Raw genomic sequence first — 17,130 nt, forward strand, 5'->3', positions numbered from 1 at the left:
ACAATGACTTCTGCTGCCCTCACTAACTACAGGGGTGTTTATATTAAAAATTAATAAATTTCTCCTTAAAACATTACAGAATTTTTTTTTTAATTTTTATTTATTTAATCATTTTATTGGGGGATCGTACAACTATTATCACAATCCATATATATATAGCCATTGTGTCGAGCACATTTGTTGCCATCCATAAAATTTGTTATAGGTAGTCATGTTGGTGTCACTCCTAACATTGTCACCCTATGCAGTTCACACAGCCCCCCTTATGACACCACTGTTAATGCCTCCAAGTGTCTGAGATACCTGAATCCAAGGATCTCAAAGCACAAGATTGTTACTCTCCACGAGATTGTCACTCCCTGGCCTGGAAGTGCCCTTAGCTTCCATCTGATTGCTAGAGGCAAGGGGTGAAAGTTGAGCTTCTTTAGATTGGTTAAGGCATTGGCACAGTTTCTAATCCTTTGATGCATTTTTGTGACCTTCAAGGAGACTTTGTATTTTTCTGGCAGGATTCCAGGAATGAGATGTAACAATTCCCAACTTTATTAAACAGACAGTTTCACTCTCTCAGTAGCTCAGCAGGGTTTGTGAGAACACTCACACTAAATATGAAATTGGCATCTTATTCAAAATGGCCAGTTTCCCACCTTGAGCTGGGGATCTGTCAGTGGGTGGTGAGTGGAATGGAAGCCACGTCATCTACATCACCTGCAAACATCACGTTCAGATTCTAGATTACACATAGGGATGCCTCCTGTGGCCAGGTCAGCCACACATTAGCTTTGCTCTAGAGTGCTTTACTTGACCAGTTTCACCTTCCCTATCTCTCCAACATCAGTCTTATGATGTACAGGAATGGTTTAAGAAAAAACCCGTAAACCAGATGTTTTGAGTCAAGGGTTTTCAGTGACTGTGTCCGAAGTAGATCACCAAGCCCTTCTTCTTAGTTAGCTAGACCAGGGTCAAGGTTATGAAAATCAGGAAAGACTGAGAAATTGTCACAGATCAGAGGACATGACAATTGAATAAGCAGACATGACAGTTAAATACATTGTAGTATCCCCATTTGAACCCTAGATTAAAAAGACAAATGTTAGCAAGAACTCATGAAATCCCAAAAGCCCGAGCTTGGTTGATCATCATGTACGAAGAACTAAAGTAGCTAAGAAACTTTGGCTTCTTAGCTTGACCGGTATTCGTGGCTGTTGCATAAGATATCAGTATTAAGAGAAACTGAATAACCGTTATCCAAGAACTTCTTGTCCTGTCTTGACAACTTTAGAAAAGTTTTAATGAAGGCATCTAAACCTTCCAGAATAAGAAGTTGATTTGCTGGAATCATAGAATTTAAGAGCCAGGTGGCACCTTGGCCATCTTCTCCTTTACCCTTCTCCTTTAGGAGCCAGAAGCCACTGGAACTTAGAGAGGCACCGTGATTTGCTTAGGGTATCTCGGGAAGTCTGAGCCCACGGCAAGGCTAGAGAGCCAGGTTTCCCCTTAGAGAGCCCCCAGCACTGCTGTCTGCACAGAAAGTCTTCCCAGCTGGCCTAGGGCTAGGTAGACCCAGCGGTGGGGCAGTGAAGGTGAACAATGCAAGTGTATAAATTCACGGGTCCCGTGTGGTTCTCCGTTCCCAGGGAACCTGAAGACTCTTTTGTCTACCAGTTGTGCAGTTTTCACTGCCGCCTTCCTGGATGCTTGTGCCTGGGGGTTGCTGAGATGGGAAAAAAGCAAGTTACAGCTGGCTTCATTTTATTCCATTCCCCATGCTAATGTGCTCTGTTGAAAGAAGGGTATAAATAATAAAAGATGTAGGGGGCCTGTGGGAGCAAAGTGTACGATGCCCTGCCCGGCTGTGTCTTCACTGCTCTGGAGGGGGCAGCCACTTGGTCTGTGCTGTGGGCCCTGATGATATGCCAGCTCTTTGCAAAAACTTGTGTAAAATATGGCCAGAAATGGAATGGCCTGCCACCTTTTGGAAGATCTGCCTCTTCAGCTCGTCACCATGTGTCAGAGAGAAAGTCATTTGCAGCTATAAATCACTCTGCAAAGGTTAAACAGCTCCAGTCCTTGAACACAAATCTTGTGCCTCTAGCCTCGGTGGAGCCCAGTGCCTCCCTGCCTCCTGGATTTCCTGCAAGGCTGGAGTCTAGAATTTTAGTTCCTGGAATCATAGAAATCTGATTATAGAAAGAAAAAAATCCATATGACATTCACTGGTCTATATGTGTCATTGGTTAAGGTGATAGCTAATCAAACCTATTGCATCTCCGTCTTTAAAAGCAGCATCCTGCTGAATAAAGTGTTCAGTTATGAAACCTTCATTCAGGCTAGGAAGAGCTTCCCACCCAACCCCAAAGCCTAACAGCCAGACTTGCCTTGACCTCAGGAACGTGCCACTTAGGCCACCGTTGACTGACCGTCGTTCACTCAGTCACATCGTCACAGATTTACAAAATCGGGGTGCAGCATTACAGTGTTTACACTCGAGCTTCGATGGCATCATTGCTGGCCTGCAGGGCCCTGGAACCCCTTTCTTTTTGTTTCCCGTGAAGAGTGAAGAGGCTCACAGGGAGAAGAGGATGGAAACTTCCAAAGCTGCGCTTCGTTAGCCCTTGTCCAGCCCCTGGTGTTGGTAACTTAGAGGATGTGAAAGTGGTGGCCATAGTTTCACGTGCTATGGGTGTGATTTTTAAGGAGGAGCTTGTCACGTCCAGGACATACAGCCAAGACTGTTTCGGGAGACCACAAAACAATCCCTTTCACACCAAGTCAGACTTTGCATCTGTTCTTGGACGATCTTGCCATCTTTTATTTTTAAATGCCCTCAGAAATAGCCAGCTCCCTCTTTTTAGTAATCGCTCTGCTATGCTGACTTAAACTGTATTGCACGAATGAGGGACTGTGGGATGGGGCACCCCCTGCTGTCCCAGTGGTGTCCCTGACTGGCGTGGCGGAGAGGAGTAGCAGGCCCCGGGGGCAGCGTGTACAGACCAAAATCAATTCTGGCTGCTCCTTGTATGGTTTGGTTCCCTTGTGGGTCCTTCACTATCTTCTCCCCTTGGTTCTGGCCGTAGGTCGTGGAAAGGAGGCGAACCCCAGCGGAAATCAGAGAGGAGTTCGAGCGGCTGCAGAGAGAGAGGGAAGAAAGGAGACTGCAGCAGCGAACCAATCCCAAGGTACCCCCGGGGCCGGCTCTAATGAGGGTGTCATGGGAGGCTTGGCTACCAGAGGGCAGGTCTGAAATAATTGGGTGCTGGTGACTTTTGAAAGTAATAACATGCAGAACGAGCTGGAACCCACTTTTGCTGATTTTGTCTCAGAGTGATATTCTTTCTAGAAAGCAGCTCCCTGGTGGCTGTCAGCAAAGCCGCGGCTGCTGCCCCAGCAAAGAGCATTGGGACGGGAGGGAAGGACGACAGAGCCAACCCCAGGATTTTCCTCCCCTTCTGCATGTGGAAGTCCGAGAAAGGACCGTGTCAGGGGGAGAGGATGGCCGCACAGCAGCAGCCAGGCCCCAGAAGTTCGTGTGCGTCCTATAGAGAGCCAGATGACTCGGAGGGGTTAGGACTTGGCAAAGGCACTCTGGTGGCACAGTGCTTGCACGTTGGACTGTGGATGGGGCTTTCTACTCCTGTAAAGAATTACCATCTCGGAAACCCACGGGGGCAGTTCACTGTCCTCTGGGGTCATTGTGAATCAGAAGCAACTCAGTGGCAGTGAGGGGGTTTTCAAACCGCATTAAGGAGGGCCCTCTGCATTTGTGGCCCCAGGACTCCACGCGCTGGCTGTTACAGTAGCTGTGAGGTCCTTGAACCCCCTCAGGTCCTTGGTGGAGCTGAGTCATTTAACCTGGTGACCCTGGTGGGTCGGAGAGTTACATTTCAATGCATTACATGCTGTGTAGTGCCTCTGCCTCCCTCTACTAGAGAGGTGCTTCTGAGTGTGTGCCCTGGCCCGGTGCAACTAGGATAGCTTGGCCAATTGGAGAGGCCAGCTTGAGATAGCGAGTGGCTAAATGAACATGGCCGAGTGTGTCTAATAAGATTTCGCATCCAAGCCCTATCAAAGTGACCAGGACAGCCTGGCAGGCAGCCTGGCACTGTCATGATAAACTGGGAGTTTCCCCTCGCCTCTTACCCCACCCTCCTGTCAGCCTCTTCTCAAGGGTTCCCATAATCTGTGTCAACGCCACAGCGCCGTGAGGAACCATGAAGCCCACAAAGCCACACGGACCCCAGTGCTTTCCTTTAAGCCTTCCAAAGAAAACCATGCTAGCTTGTAACTGGGGAAACCTGTGAACTGAACTTCTGATCACGTACATTCTAGAAATAGATTCTCACACACACACACACCCTGAAGACGCCTACAGCATTAAGGGAGTCCCTGGGGTGGCACAAGATCCACCCAGTGGTGCCACAGAAGCAAGGCCTGGCAATCACCTTCCCAAAGGTCACAGCCTTGGAATCCCCTGGCACAGTTCCACTCTGTGCAAGTGCACTGACTGGGAGCCAGAACCAGCTACCACATGGGCACAGCTCTCCCTTCTGTTGGAAACTTGCATTTCAAAGAATGTGTGCCAAGGCTCAGGTTCCCTTCCCTTCCCGGTTCCCTCCCTCCCTCCCTCCAGTCTGTGATGACTTCCGGGGAGCCGGGGTGGGAATTGAAGCATTGGATGCGCGAGTTCCGGAGTTTGAGATCATTGGAAGAGTTGGCAGTCCCCGAGCACTCATCTGTGCTAGTGGGCCCCTTCTCGGGCCTCTCCTCCCCCCACCCAGTGCTCAGGGCCAGGGCCGTGGGAGGCGGTCTGGTCTGAAAGGTCAGCACTGGCAGGTGGAGGGGCAGGCAGGGCCCGGAGCCTGGCAAGCAGGAACAGGCTGCGCCTTTGCTCTTGGCGCTGTTCTGGCCAGCACTTTGCTCTGTTCAAGGCACTGAAGAGGAACGAGAGCCTCGCTGCAGTCCTGAGCCTCTGGCCTGAGATGAAACCGGCCATCTGGGGGCGAGGCTACAGCTCATTGGAGTTCTGCAAAATGTGTCTCGGGGCCATGTTTCTGGGAGATGAGAGAGCACAGCTGTGAGATCATTTCATACAGTCATACAAGTTTTTGGAAATTTCCAATAGTTTGCTATTTCCATAAACTGCTTCCAAATAAATAAAACTTTTTTTTTACCAGAAATATTGAGTGATAACCAGATGTTGGCTGTGCAGGATTCTGGGGGGAGGTTTTGAGCCGGGACTTTTATTCCATTTCCCAGTGTTGTTTGGCTTGTCAAAATGAGCGAGAAGACATACAACGTTCTCATCCTGAGAAGGAAGGGGTGATCTTTAAGAAGACCACAAGAAGACGGGCACTGTTGGGTTTGTTTGTTTCCCCCAACAGTTTCATGGCATATAATTCACATATCATACAATTCAATAGTGCCATCACATCAACAAGAGTTGTACAGTCATCACCAATCACCAAATAGTTTTAGAACATTTTCTTCATTCGTGTCCTCATTATTAGCTCCCCATTTACCTCCAACCTCTCCTGCCATACCCCCAAGGAACCTGAATCTAATTACCGCCTCTATAAATTTATCTATGCTAGATTTCCTATACAGGAAAACATTACATATATGCACACACACACACACACACACACACAAACTAACAACAATAGCAAAGTAAGATAAAAACCTCAATCAAAAAGAAAACAGAAAATATTCAAAACCAGAACAGGTTTACATGGATCCTAAGGGAGATCAAATGATTTGGTGCTAAATTTTAACCTAACTACATCTTCAGCAATCTACTTTCCAATACATTTTGCTTGATAGCAAGGCTGTTCACATCAGGACACTTTGGACGACTACACTTTCCGGTCACCTCAACCCCCACGAAGGACCACAGCTAGTTGGGGATTGGCAGGCTGTGTGGCATTGGTGGTACCTCCACTTGAAATTTTCGTGGCTGTTTGTCTCCGTTTTCACCAATGCCAGTTCGCTCGATTAGGGTTTTCCAATAGGATGTGGCTATAAGAACGGGCCACAAGTCCAGGTTAGAAAAAATGACTCTGCCCCAAAAGGTTGTGTGGGTCTGGGTGGACTAGAGAAACAAATCCAGAGATGCTCGTGTGTGGGAGAGAACTTTTTATCAAAGAGTAATTGTATATTAAGAAAACATCTCAGTCCAGTCCAGATCAAGTCTATAAGTCTGATATTAACCCCTATGTCCAATACTAGTCCATAAATTCTTCTTTAGACTCACGCAGCCATGCAATGATGCCAAGTGCAGGAAGATCACAGGCCAGTGGGTGGAAAGTCTTATAGATCCAGTGGTGGTGGAAGCATCTCAATGCTGGCGTGTGGCTCCATGTGGCTTGTCAACAGGAATGTCTTGCATAGTGTGTGTGTTTGATCGCCAGTGAGCTATTTATCTCCTTTGTACCTCCAAATGAGGTCCTCAAGCTGCAACCTGATTGACAGGCTAGACTCCACCCCTTCCCAAGTTGACAGGAGATTATGTAACTGCCACAAAGGTGGAACCCAGAGCCAACAAGGTAACCTCTGTCTCAGTTTTCTCATGTAAAATGGGGCACCTGCCCCATCCTCTATGGCAAGTTGTTAGTGATTGAAGTTACCGGCCTATTAGGGAACGTTAAGTCTGCTATATAATATATAAATCCAAAGTGTGACTTTTGTTTTGATGTTTTGTTTGACTGAAATGGAAGGATCTTTCATTTGCCGCATGCTGGCTGACTCCGGAGAGATTCTGTTTATTGGGATTTGAAAATGGCCCTCCATCAGCTCCGTCCACCCTGTCCTGTGTTGCCAGCCTCGGTACTTCTTGATTTGTGTGAAATGTACTATACAATCACTGTGGCATCCAGACGGTTTAAGTGGAATGGCCAACAGACATGTACCTAGCAGTATTTCCAGCTGATCCACACACACACATGCAACTGGGGAGAGCCTCACACTTAGAATTGAGAGCACTGGGTTCTGACCCCTCCACTTTCCAGTCCTGGAGTCTTGGCTAAGACTCTCCTCTGGTCTTGGCGCATCTTCTCCCTGTATAAAAAGGAGGGTTTGCCATTCAAGTCCATGGTATGGGCTCCAATTCTTGGACCCCAAAGCCTCTCTTTCTAATACTTTACTTGGCCCTCTGAGAATAAAACCCTTCATCTGTTTTTCCTAGTTGGAAAATGCCCTGCTCAGGTTGCCATGGGCCATGTGGGTCACCCTTAGTCCAACTGAACCACCCTGGCAGTCCACCTCTGGCTCTAAGATCTGTGTTTTATTTGCATGATCCATCTACATTTCTTGCCTTTTAGAAACTAAGCTCACAGAATAGGGTGGTTCTGGGCCATGCTCATTTCACATTGGTTACTTTCATTGCCTTCTTTTGGTAATGCCCGTAAATCGTGTCTAAGGATGCTGCTGCTCTGAGAGTCTTCAGTGGGGCCTGACTGTATTACTGCTGCTTAATGATCTTGTCTCGAGCCCTGGTGGAGCAGAGGATTATGGGTTAGGTTATCTGGGGAGCTTGATTGTCCATCTCTGGGGGTAGATATTTTGGGCGGGTGGAGGGACCTGGTTACATCATTGTTTCATGGAGTTTGTCAATTTCTCTTCGGCCCTATACTCTGAGTGCCACTAGTCTGACAGCTTAAAATACAATTAAGCTTTATCAGGAAAATGTTTAAATAATGGATCAAAGCACATGACTATACAAATGGGTCTCTTTTTAATCCCCCAATGTTTTCATAAAGCTTTGTGAGTACATTACTCAATTATATCTAAAGAGTTTGTGTAACAAATTTATATGTTATTTTATTAATGCTGCCATCGAATCAGTCTGTGGTTATGACTCAGTTGGTTTTCATGGAAATTATTCTGATATCATAAACCTGAGCTGACTCGGTTTGACACTGGTGCAGAAAAAAGCTATATGAACCCATATACTGGTTGTGCTCAGTGACAGGAAGGGTCCTCTTACGGAGTGTAAAAAGAGTCTGCTTTTGCGATTGGAGAGGATGGGGATTGTCCGGTGAATAGGAGGGAGGGAATTGCTGTTGTGTGAGGTTGAGGAGGACCTTGAGGAAGAGAGGTGGCTGTCCATTTAGAAGACACCCCAACCAAAACCATACTCCTTTGAGGCCAGGCTAAGAAGACTTCATCTCACGAACTTTGAACGTGTTGTCAGGAGAAGGACGTCGTGCTTGGTCACGTGGAGGGGCAGCGAAAGAGGAAGGCCCTCCGCGAGCTGGATGGACACAGTGGCTGCACCTGTGGGCTCGCTCACAGGAACAGCTGTGACCAGGCAGTCTATTGTTCTGTTGGGCATGGGGTTGTTATGGGTCAGAACCGACCGATGGCAGCAAACCACAATGACAATAACAAAAACCAAACGTGTTGCTTTTGAGTTGTTTGGACTCCCGGTGGCCATCGTAGAACTGACCGAGCTCCGTGGGCGTTTTTGGCTGGAGTCGTTGCAGAAAGAGACGTCAGGCCTTCCTTCCCTGGCCCAGGCGGGGAGCTTGAGCCACTGACCTTTTGGTGAGCGTTTTTGTGCTGCCCAAGGACCTCTGCACAGGGGGTTCAAAAGATTTGAAACCCTGTTCTTCCCACTTCATGCCCACTGGGCTCTCGGTCCCCCACCAGCTCTGAGTATGTAGACCCTGGCCACCTCAGGCAGAAAGGGCCTGTGGAATTGCTCGTCACAAGAGCCCTCCTGGGTTCATGAGGTGTCAGAGGAACACATTTTACATGTCTTTCGTGAGATTTTCAAATAGTAGATAGTCACTCTTGAGGGGGCGCTTGACAGATAAAGACAGTAGTCTAGAAATCATGCAGAAAGGTGCCCTCCTGTGGCTGACTCGACAGCTGCTGCTACGCAAGGGGACTGATGAGCACCTGCTCTGGCCTGGTGAGCGGCTTCTGATCGTGCAGGAGAGGCCTTCCTTTTTCTTGCTCAACTTGTGAGCGATATCAGGGAGAACAAGTTTTCACCTTCAGCGCCCGGGGCAGCAGGACAAAGTCATGATCCTTAGAGGTCCCGGTGCACTGGGACGCTAGGGTTAAAGTAGCACACGAGCTTGAACAGGACTAACTCTGCCAGGTAAGGGACAGAGGAGACAGCTGACGTCCTGACTTACTTTGAGCATATCAGTCTGTGGCATGGGGAGGTGGAGAAGGTAAGGACGGTTTATCATCTGATCAACTAGCATAAATGGGAGTCCCTGTAGCATGCCAGGTACCGCTCTAGGTGTGGACATCCTGCAGAGATGAAAATGCCCATCCCGTCCCTGAAGCTTAACGTCCTAGCAGGGGAGACACGGAATGTGCAGTAAACATAAATACACGCATTCTGCTAGAAGATGCTAAGTGCAGCCTAGGGAGGGAACGGAGCAAGGTAGGGGAGAGGGTTGTGAATTTAAATAGGGTGGTCAAGCCTCATTGAGAACGCGACATTGGCACCAAGATGAGAAGGAAATGAAAGAGTTAGCCATGTGAAGATCTAGGGAAGGGCAGTCCAGACGGAGGGGGCCGCCAGCCCAGGGGCTGGAACACTGAAGGAAGAAATAGAAAAGAGGGCCAGTGGGCCCAGAACAATGATGGAAAAGTTCTGAGGTTGAAAAGGTGCATTTTCAGGAGAAAAACCAATGTTGGTGAGTAACTATTTTTGTTGTTGTCATTAGATGCCATTGAGTCGTTTCCTACTCACGGCAACTCTATGCAGAACCAGCACCATACTTCTAATCATTGCTATGTCTGAGCCCACTGTTGCAGCCACTGTGTCAATCCATCTCATCGAGGGGCTTCCTGTTTCACTGCCCCTCCACTTTGCCAAGCATGCTGCTTCCATGGGTGTTGATTATGGACACATTGAAACCCTTAACAACTTGATATTTCCTCTGCTAATCCTGCTGTTGCCTATTGGTCTGGCTGTGAAGGCTGTAGTCTTCGATCTTCACCGGAGAAGAACTGGTGCATTTGAACGGTGGTGCTGGTGACGAATACTGAAAGGACCATGGATCGCCAAAAGAACAGACCAGATCTGCCTTGGAAGTACAGCCAAGAGTGCTCCTTCGAGGCAAGAGTGGTTTGGACATGTTGTCGGGAAAGACCAGACCAAAATAGAGGAGCTGTGAGGGAAAGGAAAGCCCTCAACAAGGTGGATTGACACAGTGGCGACACAGTGGGGGCAAACATAGAACCGTTGTGAAGCTGGTGCAGCACAGGCAGTGTGCGTTCACTCTGTTGCACATAGGCTCACTACAAGTCAGCGCACAGCACTGGTTCGCCTTGCTCTCAAACGGACACTCTGTGGGTCTCTCCCAGACAGTTGTCCAGGAAGCGTGCTTCCAGTGCTGCTTCAGTTTGTACTCAGTTGATAATCTTACAATTCCTGGAACCTTGTTTTTGGCTAATGTCTTCAATGCAGTTTCAATGCCTTCCTTCAGGACCATCAATTCTTAATTATATGCTGCCTCTTAAATTAATGAACATTGAATGATTATTTTTTTGTGCAGTGACTCAGTATATTCCCTCCATCTGTTAATATTTCTTGCATCATTAAGTACTTTGCTCATAGAATCCTTCAATATTGTAACTATAGGCTTGCATTTTTCTCTAGTTCTTTCCATTTGAGATACGATGATTATGTTCTTCCCTTTTAAAAAAATTATTAAATCATTTTATTGGGGGCTTGTACAACTCTTATCACAATCCATACATCCATCCATTGTGTCAAGCACTTTTGTGCATCCAAGCGACCCAGACAGAAGCAGCAAGTCTTATGACCTGGCCTGGGAAGTGGGTGCCGTCACACCTTCTGCATTCTGTTGGGCACAAGCAAGTCTTGGGATCAGTTCAGCATCAAGGGTGGTGGAGGGGTAGTTGTCAGTGCCAACAGGGTGATTTACTGGGAGGCCTCCACTGAGTCCAAATGGCCACATGGTCTCGCCAGTGTTTTCCTATTTGATTTGACTAGCAAAATAGTAGTGGCATTTTATTCCAGTCTGTGTTTTTCTGAAGAATATTTTTTCAGTGTTTTTTTTTTTACCCTTTTACCATCTTCAAGAAAGCTTCACTTTTTTAGGTACTAAATTTGGCATTGAAACCGTTTTCATGGATTTGTCTTGGTATGTCACAGTACTCTTAACTGAGAAAACACTCTTGATTCTCAGCCCCTTTATATTAGAATATGTAAATTATTTGGCCCAAATATTTTCATAGTTAGTCTTTTTGCCTCCAGAGCATGTCTACAACAATGTCTCTGTACGCTGCTTATACTTGCCATCTCTGACCTTGTCACCCAGTTGCGGTGGTATGGGGTTGTTCAGCCCGTCCATCTGAACGATTGAAAAATGCCAGGCCCACCTGAAGGGTTTTAAGCAGAACTTGAGAGATTTCAGAACTCCATTTTGGAATGTCAAAATTAAATCTCATGAATTCAGTATTTGAGCTCTTGCTCAAGTTTTCCTGTTTCAAAAGAAATTTCAGAAAATGTCTAGTTATGTTTATTTTCAGTGATTGACATAGTCTAACTATCTCAAAAGCTGCCAGGTTTTTTTGTGCTCCATTTGTTACGGTTCCCACCTATTGTGAACAAAGTGTTGTGCAGCTATCCTGGGTGTGGGTAAAGGTCCGCACACCCTCCCAGGACCCAGGGATGGATTTAACCAGCAGTTCTATCAAGGCTTAAATCTTTCTAATAGGAACATTTAAATGTGCTAGAACATTGCATTTCCTTTGTGTACCACATCCATTTCATCATAGAAATTTATTGTTTCTATTACTCTCTGAGTACACAGAAGTACTTGTATAAATTTTGAGGACAGCTTTTGTTCATAAATAGCTTATCACATCTTAAATTGATACATTATTGCATTGTGTGTGCACTACAACTAACCCTAAGACTGTTCCTGCTCTACAAGCTTCTTGGTTTAAGAAACTGGAAACATTTTTGGTTGTTGTTTTAACATGACAAATTCATATTTGAGGGTCAACACAAAACAGCTTACACAGGTTAACACAAAACAGTGTCTCTAACTGCCTTGACAGGTGTTTTTGTAATGATGTCAGAAAGCAAAACCAGTCTGTTTCTCATGAAAGGATTCTAGGAATGACTGAGCTGATTTCCAGCTCAGCGTGTCAGGTGACACGCTCACACTGGCACAGTGAGCCGTCGTGGGTCCTGCTGCTGCTGCTGAAGCGCACGGCAGCTCTCTGTCTTCCTCTGGTGCCCGAAAAAGCCTTGGGACTGAAAATTAAGCAAATGAATGTAATGCAGTCAACAACCACAGGAGATGAAGCACGCCCCCTCCCCCCTCGGGCACAGAGGTCGGAAGGCAGGAAGACAGGAAAGGAGGAGGACAGGAAGCAGTAGACACAGGGAGAGAGTGGAGAGCGCTGTCACGTTCTTGGAACTGTCATCAGTGGCTTGAATCAGAAGGTACGGACTGAGGAATGGAAAATGAATCTGCTTTCACCCAGATTACAGTGAAAAGAAGGACACATCTCTGTCTATCTATGCCGTGTGTGTGTGTGTGTGTGTGTGTGTGTGTGTGTGTGTGTGTGTGTGTGTGTGTCTCGGCCAAACTACAAACCCTCAAGATTTGGCGCCTGGTGCGCTGCGTGTTAGCACTCAAGAAGTCAGACAGGGAAGAAAGTGGCAGAAGCCGGAAGGGATGTTTAGTACATCCACAGATGATGGTTGTCCTGACACGGGGGTTGGGAAAACCACCTCTGACTAAAACAAGGGTGAGCATATAGCGGGGCGGGAAACTAGATTAATAGAAGTGGAACAACCAGACGGAAAACGTGAGAATGTCCCCACGTTATGAAGAATGTAGCCATTGTCTCTGGCTACACACAGCTGGTGTAAACTGTTGATGGGACCCGAAACAGCAGTATGGACTGTCACCGAAAACACGGGAAGAATTTTTCTAACGAAAGGAAGGAACCAGTGGCCCCGAGCCTCTCGTGGGGTGATGGCAGTGTTGTGGATTCATGAGCGTGTGTCTGTCATGTCTCTGAGCTGCACTCTTCAAGTGGGTGTGCTTTAATCAATGTAAATTAAACTTCTGGAAAGTTGTTTTTCAAGATGGGCCTTAGGGAATTTAATGAAAATGTTTGCTTCTGGTTGTGTGTTCACATATTGGTTTACGGGGCCCATTTGAAAAGGCTTCAGAATCTAACAGAAAATAATAAACATTGATTCCCTGAGTAAAGTGCCCATTATTGGTCAGCAGAATTTCAGCTTACTATCTCTTCAGAGAATTGGATATTCCATTTCTCATAGCCTAATGTGCGCGGCCATTGTCGGAGGTGGAGCAGTTTGTAACCCCTTGCTGTCCATAATTGGGTTTCCTTTGCACTCGCGCTTCTTTGGCGGCATTTTCTGTGTGGAGTCGGAAGGCAGCTTCGTGGTGTAAGCGTGTTTCCAGGACGACGTCTACACATCATTAGCTAGTGTTGAGGTGGCTTTCTCCACCCGAGAGGGTCTCTTAGAGCCGCGGCGTGGACCCTCTGGCTCCCTACAAACCCAGTTGTGCTTGTTGAGTTTCTTGCGGCCCCGGGTGGTGAGTTAGTCCCCTGTACCAACGACTGGCTCACCAGGTCTGACGAGACCTTCCAGCCTGGACCTGGTGCTCTGCAGCTTCGCCGCACACTGTGACTTTCATGCTTTGTGGCTTCATCACAGACTGCCCTACCTGAGCCCGGGGAGCATGCAGTCAGATGAGTTGCATCATTAAGCCTGCCGGCTTTCTAAACGGAGTGCCACGCCCGCGGGCTGATGGCTGGCTTTTCTCCCCAGGGAACCATCAGCGTTGGAGTAGATGCCACTGACCTGTTTGATCGGTACGAGGAAGACTATGAAGATGTCTCTGGAAGCGGTTTTCCACAGATTGAAATTAACAAAATGCACATTTCCCAGTCCATCGAGGTAAAGAGCACACACCCTGCTCCCGGGCCCTCTCATCTTTATTCATGAAAAGATGCAATTAGCAGCTTAAAAGAAAGCTGCAGTCACTGCCTGGTTTGTTAGTGGTGCTATCTAAAATGTTTGCCAGCATGGGGGGGGTGTCGGGGGTGGGGTGGGCGGGTGTGCTCCCAGGGGCCGCAGGTCTCAATTTAGAAAGTCCCAGTGGTCCAGGAGACACAGAAGCCCAAGGTCATGGTGATCTGTGTAGGAAGGGCGCGCCGAGCCCTGCAGATCATTCTAAGAAGTGGCTTCCCCTGAAGCCCGCTGTTGTGTGCTGACCTGAGCCCTGGTGTCACCACCATGTCTTCCTTCTGCCCATTATTCAGATGTGGGGGTTTCAGGCCAGTCTTCTGAGGGTCACAAGAGGTCTCTGGGTCAATTCAGATACCTGTTCCCCAGTGTGTCCGCCTGGAATGTTGAGCCCTAACCTGGGGACATAGCCATCCTTTGGGGACGCCCACAGCCCCGGAGAGGAGAGGAGCCCTTCTCTCACCAGGTCAGAGGGCCACCACAGGAGACACCTGGCAGAGCCTCTGGATACACATCTCTCTGCTTTTTACGTTTCCCTACAAATGTTGGCCAAACCAGGACTTGGGAGCAGTTCAGATTCTCAAAGTGAGAGGAGAGTAGAGCAGTTCCGGCAACTCGGCACGCCTGCCCACTCTGACCCAGGTGGCGGCGTCCTGGCATCCACCACCTGGGCCTTGTACTACCATGGGTTAGGCGAGTCCGTGTGCCGGCGGGACATGGGTTAGGAGTGTGCGTGTGCCAATGGGACACACATTGCTCATCTGCAGACGTTCCTTTCTAGGCACCCTTGACAGCTACAGACACAGCCATCCTTTCTGGAAACCTCTCCACCCAAAACGGGAATGGAGGCGGCTCCATTAACTTCGCGCTCCGGAGGGTCACTTCTGCAAAGGGCTGGGGAGAGGTAAGCGTGCTGTCTGCCTGGGCTGTGTCAGTGGCTTCTGCACACACACCCACTGGGGGCTAGCCTGCAAAGTGGGCCCAGGGCAGCTGCCCACCAGGCGGCAACAGTTCTCACAGCCAAGCATCTATGAGCCCAAGAGAAAATCGGGCCTCATCTCTGAGGCAGCGTCCTCCGGGCCTGCCAGACAATGTAGGTTAGGTTGGAAACACAAGATTTCCCTGCAGACTCCAACGTCCAGGAAGCCAGCTCAGCATCTTTTATTTCCTTGAAGCAAAAGCCCATGGACTGAGCCCTTTCCCTGCACCACCCCAAGGCCAGGCACGCACTCAGTGGACGCTCTGGTCCAGTGACTGGTGGCCATTCAGTGCTGCCAAGCAAATGGAGCTGTATCAAATTAACTTTGAAGCATGGCCTTGAAAGTCACCCAGCCTGGTAAATGAGGCAGCCCGCCAGCTGCAGGCTCCATGGCTGAGTGCAGAACTGCTGACGGCCTTCAGCCCGGGCCCAGGAGAGCCATCTCGAGCCACCTATGAGACCCAGAGCTGGGGAAGCAGAGCAGAAGGGAATGCACAGAGGGAAGGAGCTCGCCTGGCCACAGTAGCTGGCCTGGGCCCTGAGAGGGCAGTGTGTGTGGTCTGTGGAGGAGCTGCTTTCTGCAACCGGGGCCACCTCTGCGTAGTGGCAGCAGGTGGCCCTGTGGGCGAGGGATAGGATGAAGCTGGACACCTCGCCTGCTGCTCTTAGAGCCTGGGCCTGTGAACCTCCTGTGAGGAGGCAACACCATTAACACTCTCTTTTCCCAAACAGTTGGAATTTGGTGCCGGAGATCTTCAGGGCCCTCTGTTTGGTCTCAAGCTCTTCCGGAATCTCACACCACGATGGTAAGTACAAGATGGGGGATCTTGATGGCTTGTGTTCGGGAACCCAGGTATTCTGTTTGTGGGCATGGTTTCAGTGAAGGTGTCTGCCCTGTGAGGTCACAAGCAGGCAAGGCGTCGGGAGGCTGTAGGGGTGGAAGGGCGTCTGGCGCGCTGGGCCGCCCTGGGCCAGACTCACCTGGGAGCAGCACTTTCCTCGTTGCGATGTGTGCTTTCATAGGAAGCTGGTCATCTGGTTCTGTTTCACATAGCACTCTCTACTTTTTTTAAAATCATTTTATTGGGGGCTCATGCAACTCTTAACACAATCCATACATACGTCCATTGTGTAAAGCTCACTTGTACATTTGTTGCCCTCATCGTTCTCAAAACATTTGCTCTCCACTTAAGCCCCTGGCATCAGCTTCTCATTTTTCTTTTTTCTTTTTCCCTCCCTCCCCACTGCCCCCTCCCTCATGAACCCTTGATAATTTGTAAATTATTATTATTTTATCATATCTTACACTGCCCGATGTCTCCCTTCACCCACTTTTCTGTTGTCCATCTCCCAGGGAGGTGGTTATGTAGATCCTTGTAATCAGTTTCCTCCTCCCACTCTCTACCTTTTAACTAGGCTCTATAATCCATTGGAGTGGCCACCCAGAATCCACAGAGAGTGCTCACAATTACAGAGTTTCTTGTGGAAGTAACCAGTGAAAATGTTTAGGATACAGTTGTTCAGTCAGGACATGCTACGATGTTCTTTCAGGGTTGCTAATACCCAAAGGGGCATACCACTCCACGCCTCAACCTGAGGGTGCTCCGCTCAGGCGCCGTAGGACAGGAAACCCAACTCCCTGAGTTAGGTCCCCAGAAGGACCCTCTCCAGTAACCCTCAGCCCAAAGGCCCTCCAGGTGGGTTTGCTAGCCCACCTCTCAGAGGCCTCCCACTCCACAAGCCAGCCTCCTACTGAAAAGCACTCAGCTTGACTTGCTCGGCGGCCTGGGACGTTCACCACTCTGTCTCCTGCTCTGCTGCTGTTCCTGTGCCACTCCTCAGTCGTCATCACTATCTTCTGCATTCAAGAGGCTCACTACACAGGGATCTCGGGGTCCAGAGGACTACCGCTCCTGCTCTCAGCGGCGGGAAGACTCCCCCACCCCCTGCTTCTCCAAGGGTTCATTTGATGGCCAGCATGTTGTCATCCACAGCGAGTTCTGTTGCCAAGCCCTCACAGCGGAATCCCATCAGTATCTTCGCCGACTAGACCCCAGGAAAAGGTCATTTGGTGGAGTCTACAGAGACTATGGCTGGAAGAGCCGCGTTAAATGATCCACAGTCCTGCAGTCCCAGCGAATGCAGC

General features: G+C 48.6%; 1 protein-coding gene across 1 annotated transcript in view; it reads left to right on the forward strand.

The window, feature by feature from the left end:
- DNAJC11 (DnaJ heat shock protein family (Hsp40) member C11) overlaps positions 1 to 17,130 on the forward strand; it is a 61,036-nt gene that overhangs the window by 28,003 nt on the left and 15,903 nt on the right. The window contains exons 4-7 of the mRNA XM_004705194.2: positions 3,078 to 3,179; positions 13,808 to 13,936; positions 14,787 to 14,909; positions 15,717 to 15,790. Of these exons, the coding sequence (XP_004705251.1) occupies positions 3,078 to 3,179; positions 13,808 to 13,936; positions 14,787 to 14,909; positions 15,717 to 15,790 (428 nt within the window). The remainder of the gene's footprint in view (positions 1 to 3,077; positions 3,180 to 13,807; positions 13,937 to 14,786; positions 14,910 to 15,716; positions 15,791 to 17,130) is intronic.

The sequence above is a fragment of the Echinops telfairi genome, unplaced genomic scaffold (genome assembly GCF_000313985.2).
Source record: "Echinops telfairi isolate 266 unplaced genomic scaffold, ASM31398v2 ScPeMD7_7457;HRSCAF=8495, whole genome shotgun sequence".
Lineage (NCBI taxonomy): Eukaryota > Metazoa > Chordata > Mammalia > Afrosoricida > Tenrecidae > Echinops > Echinops telfairi.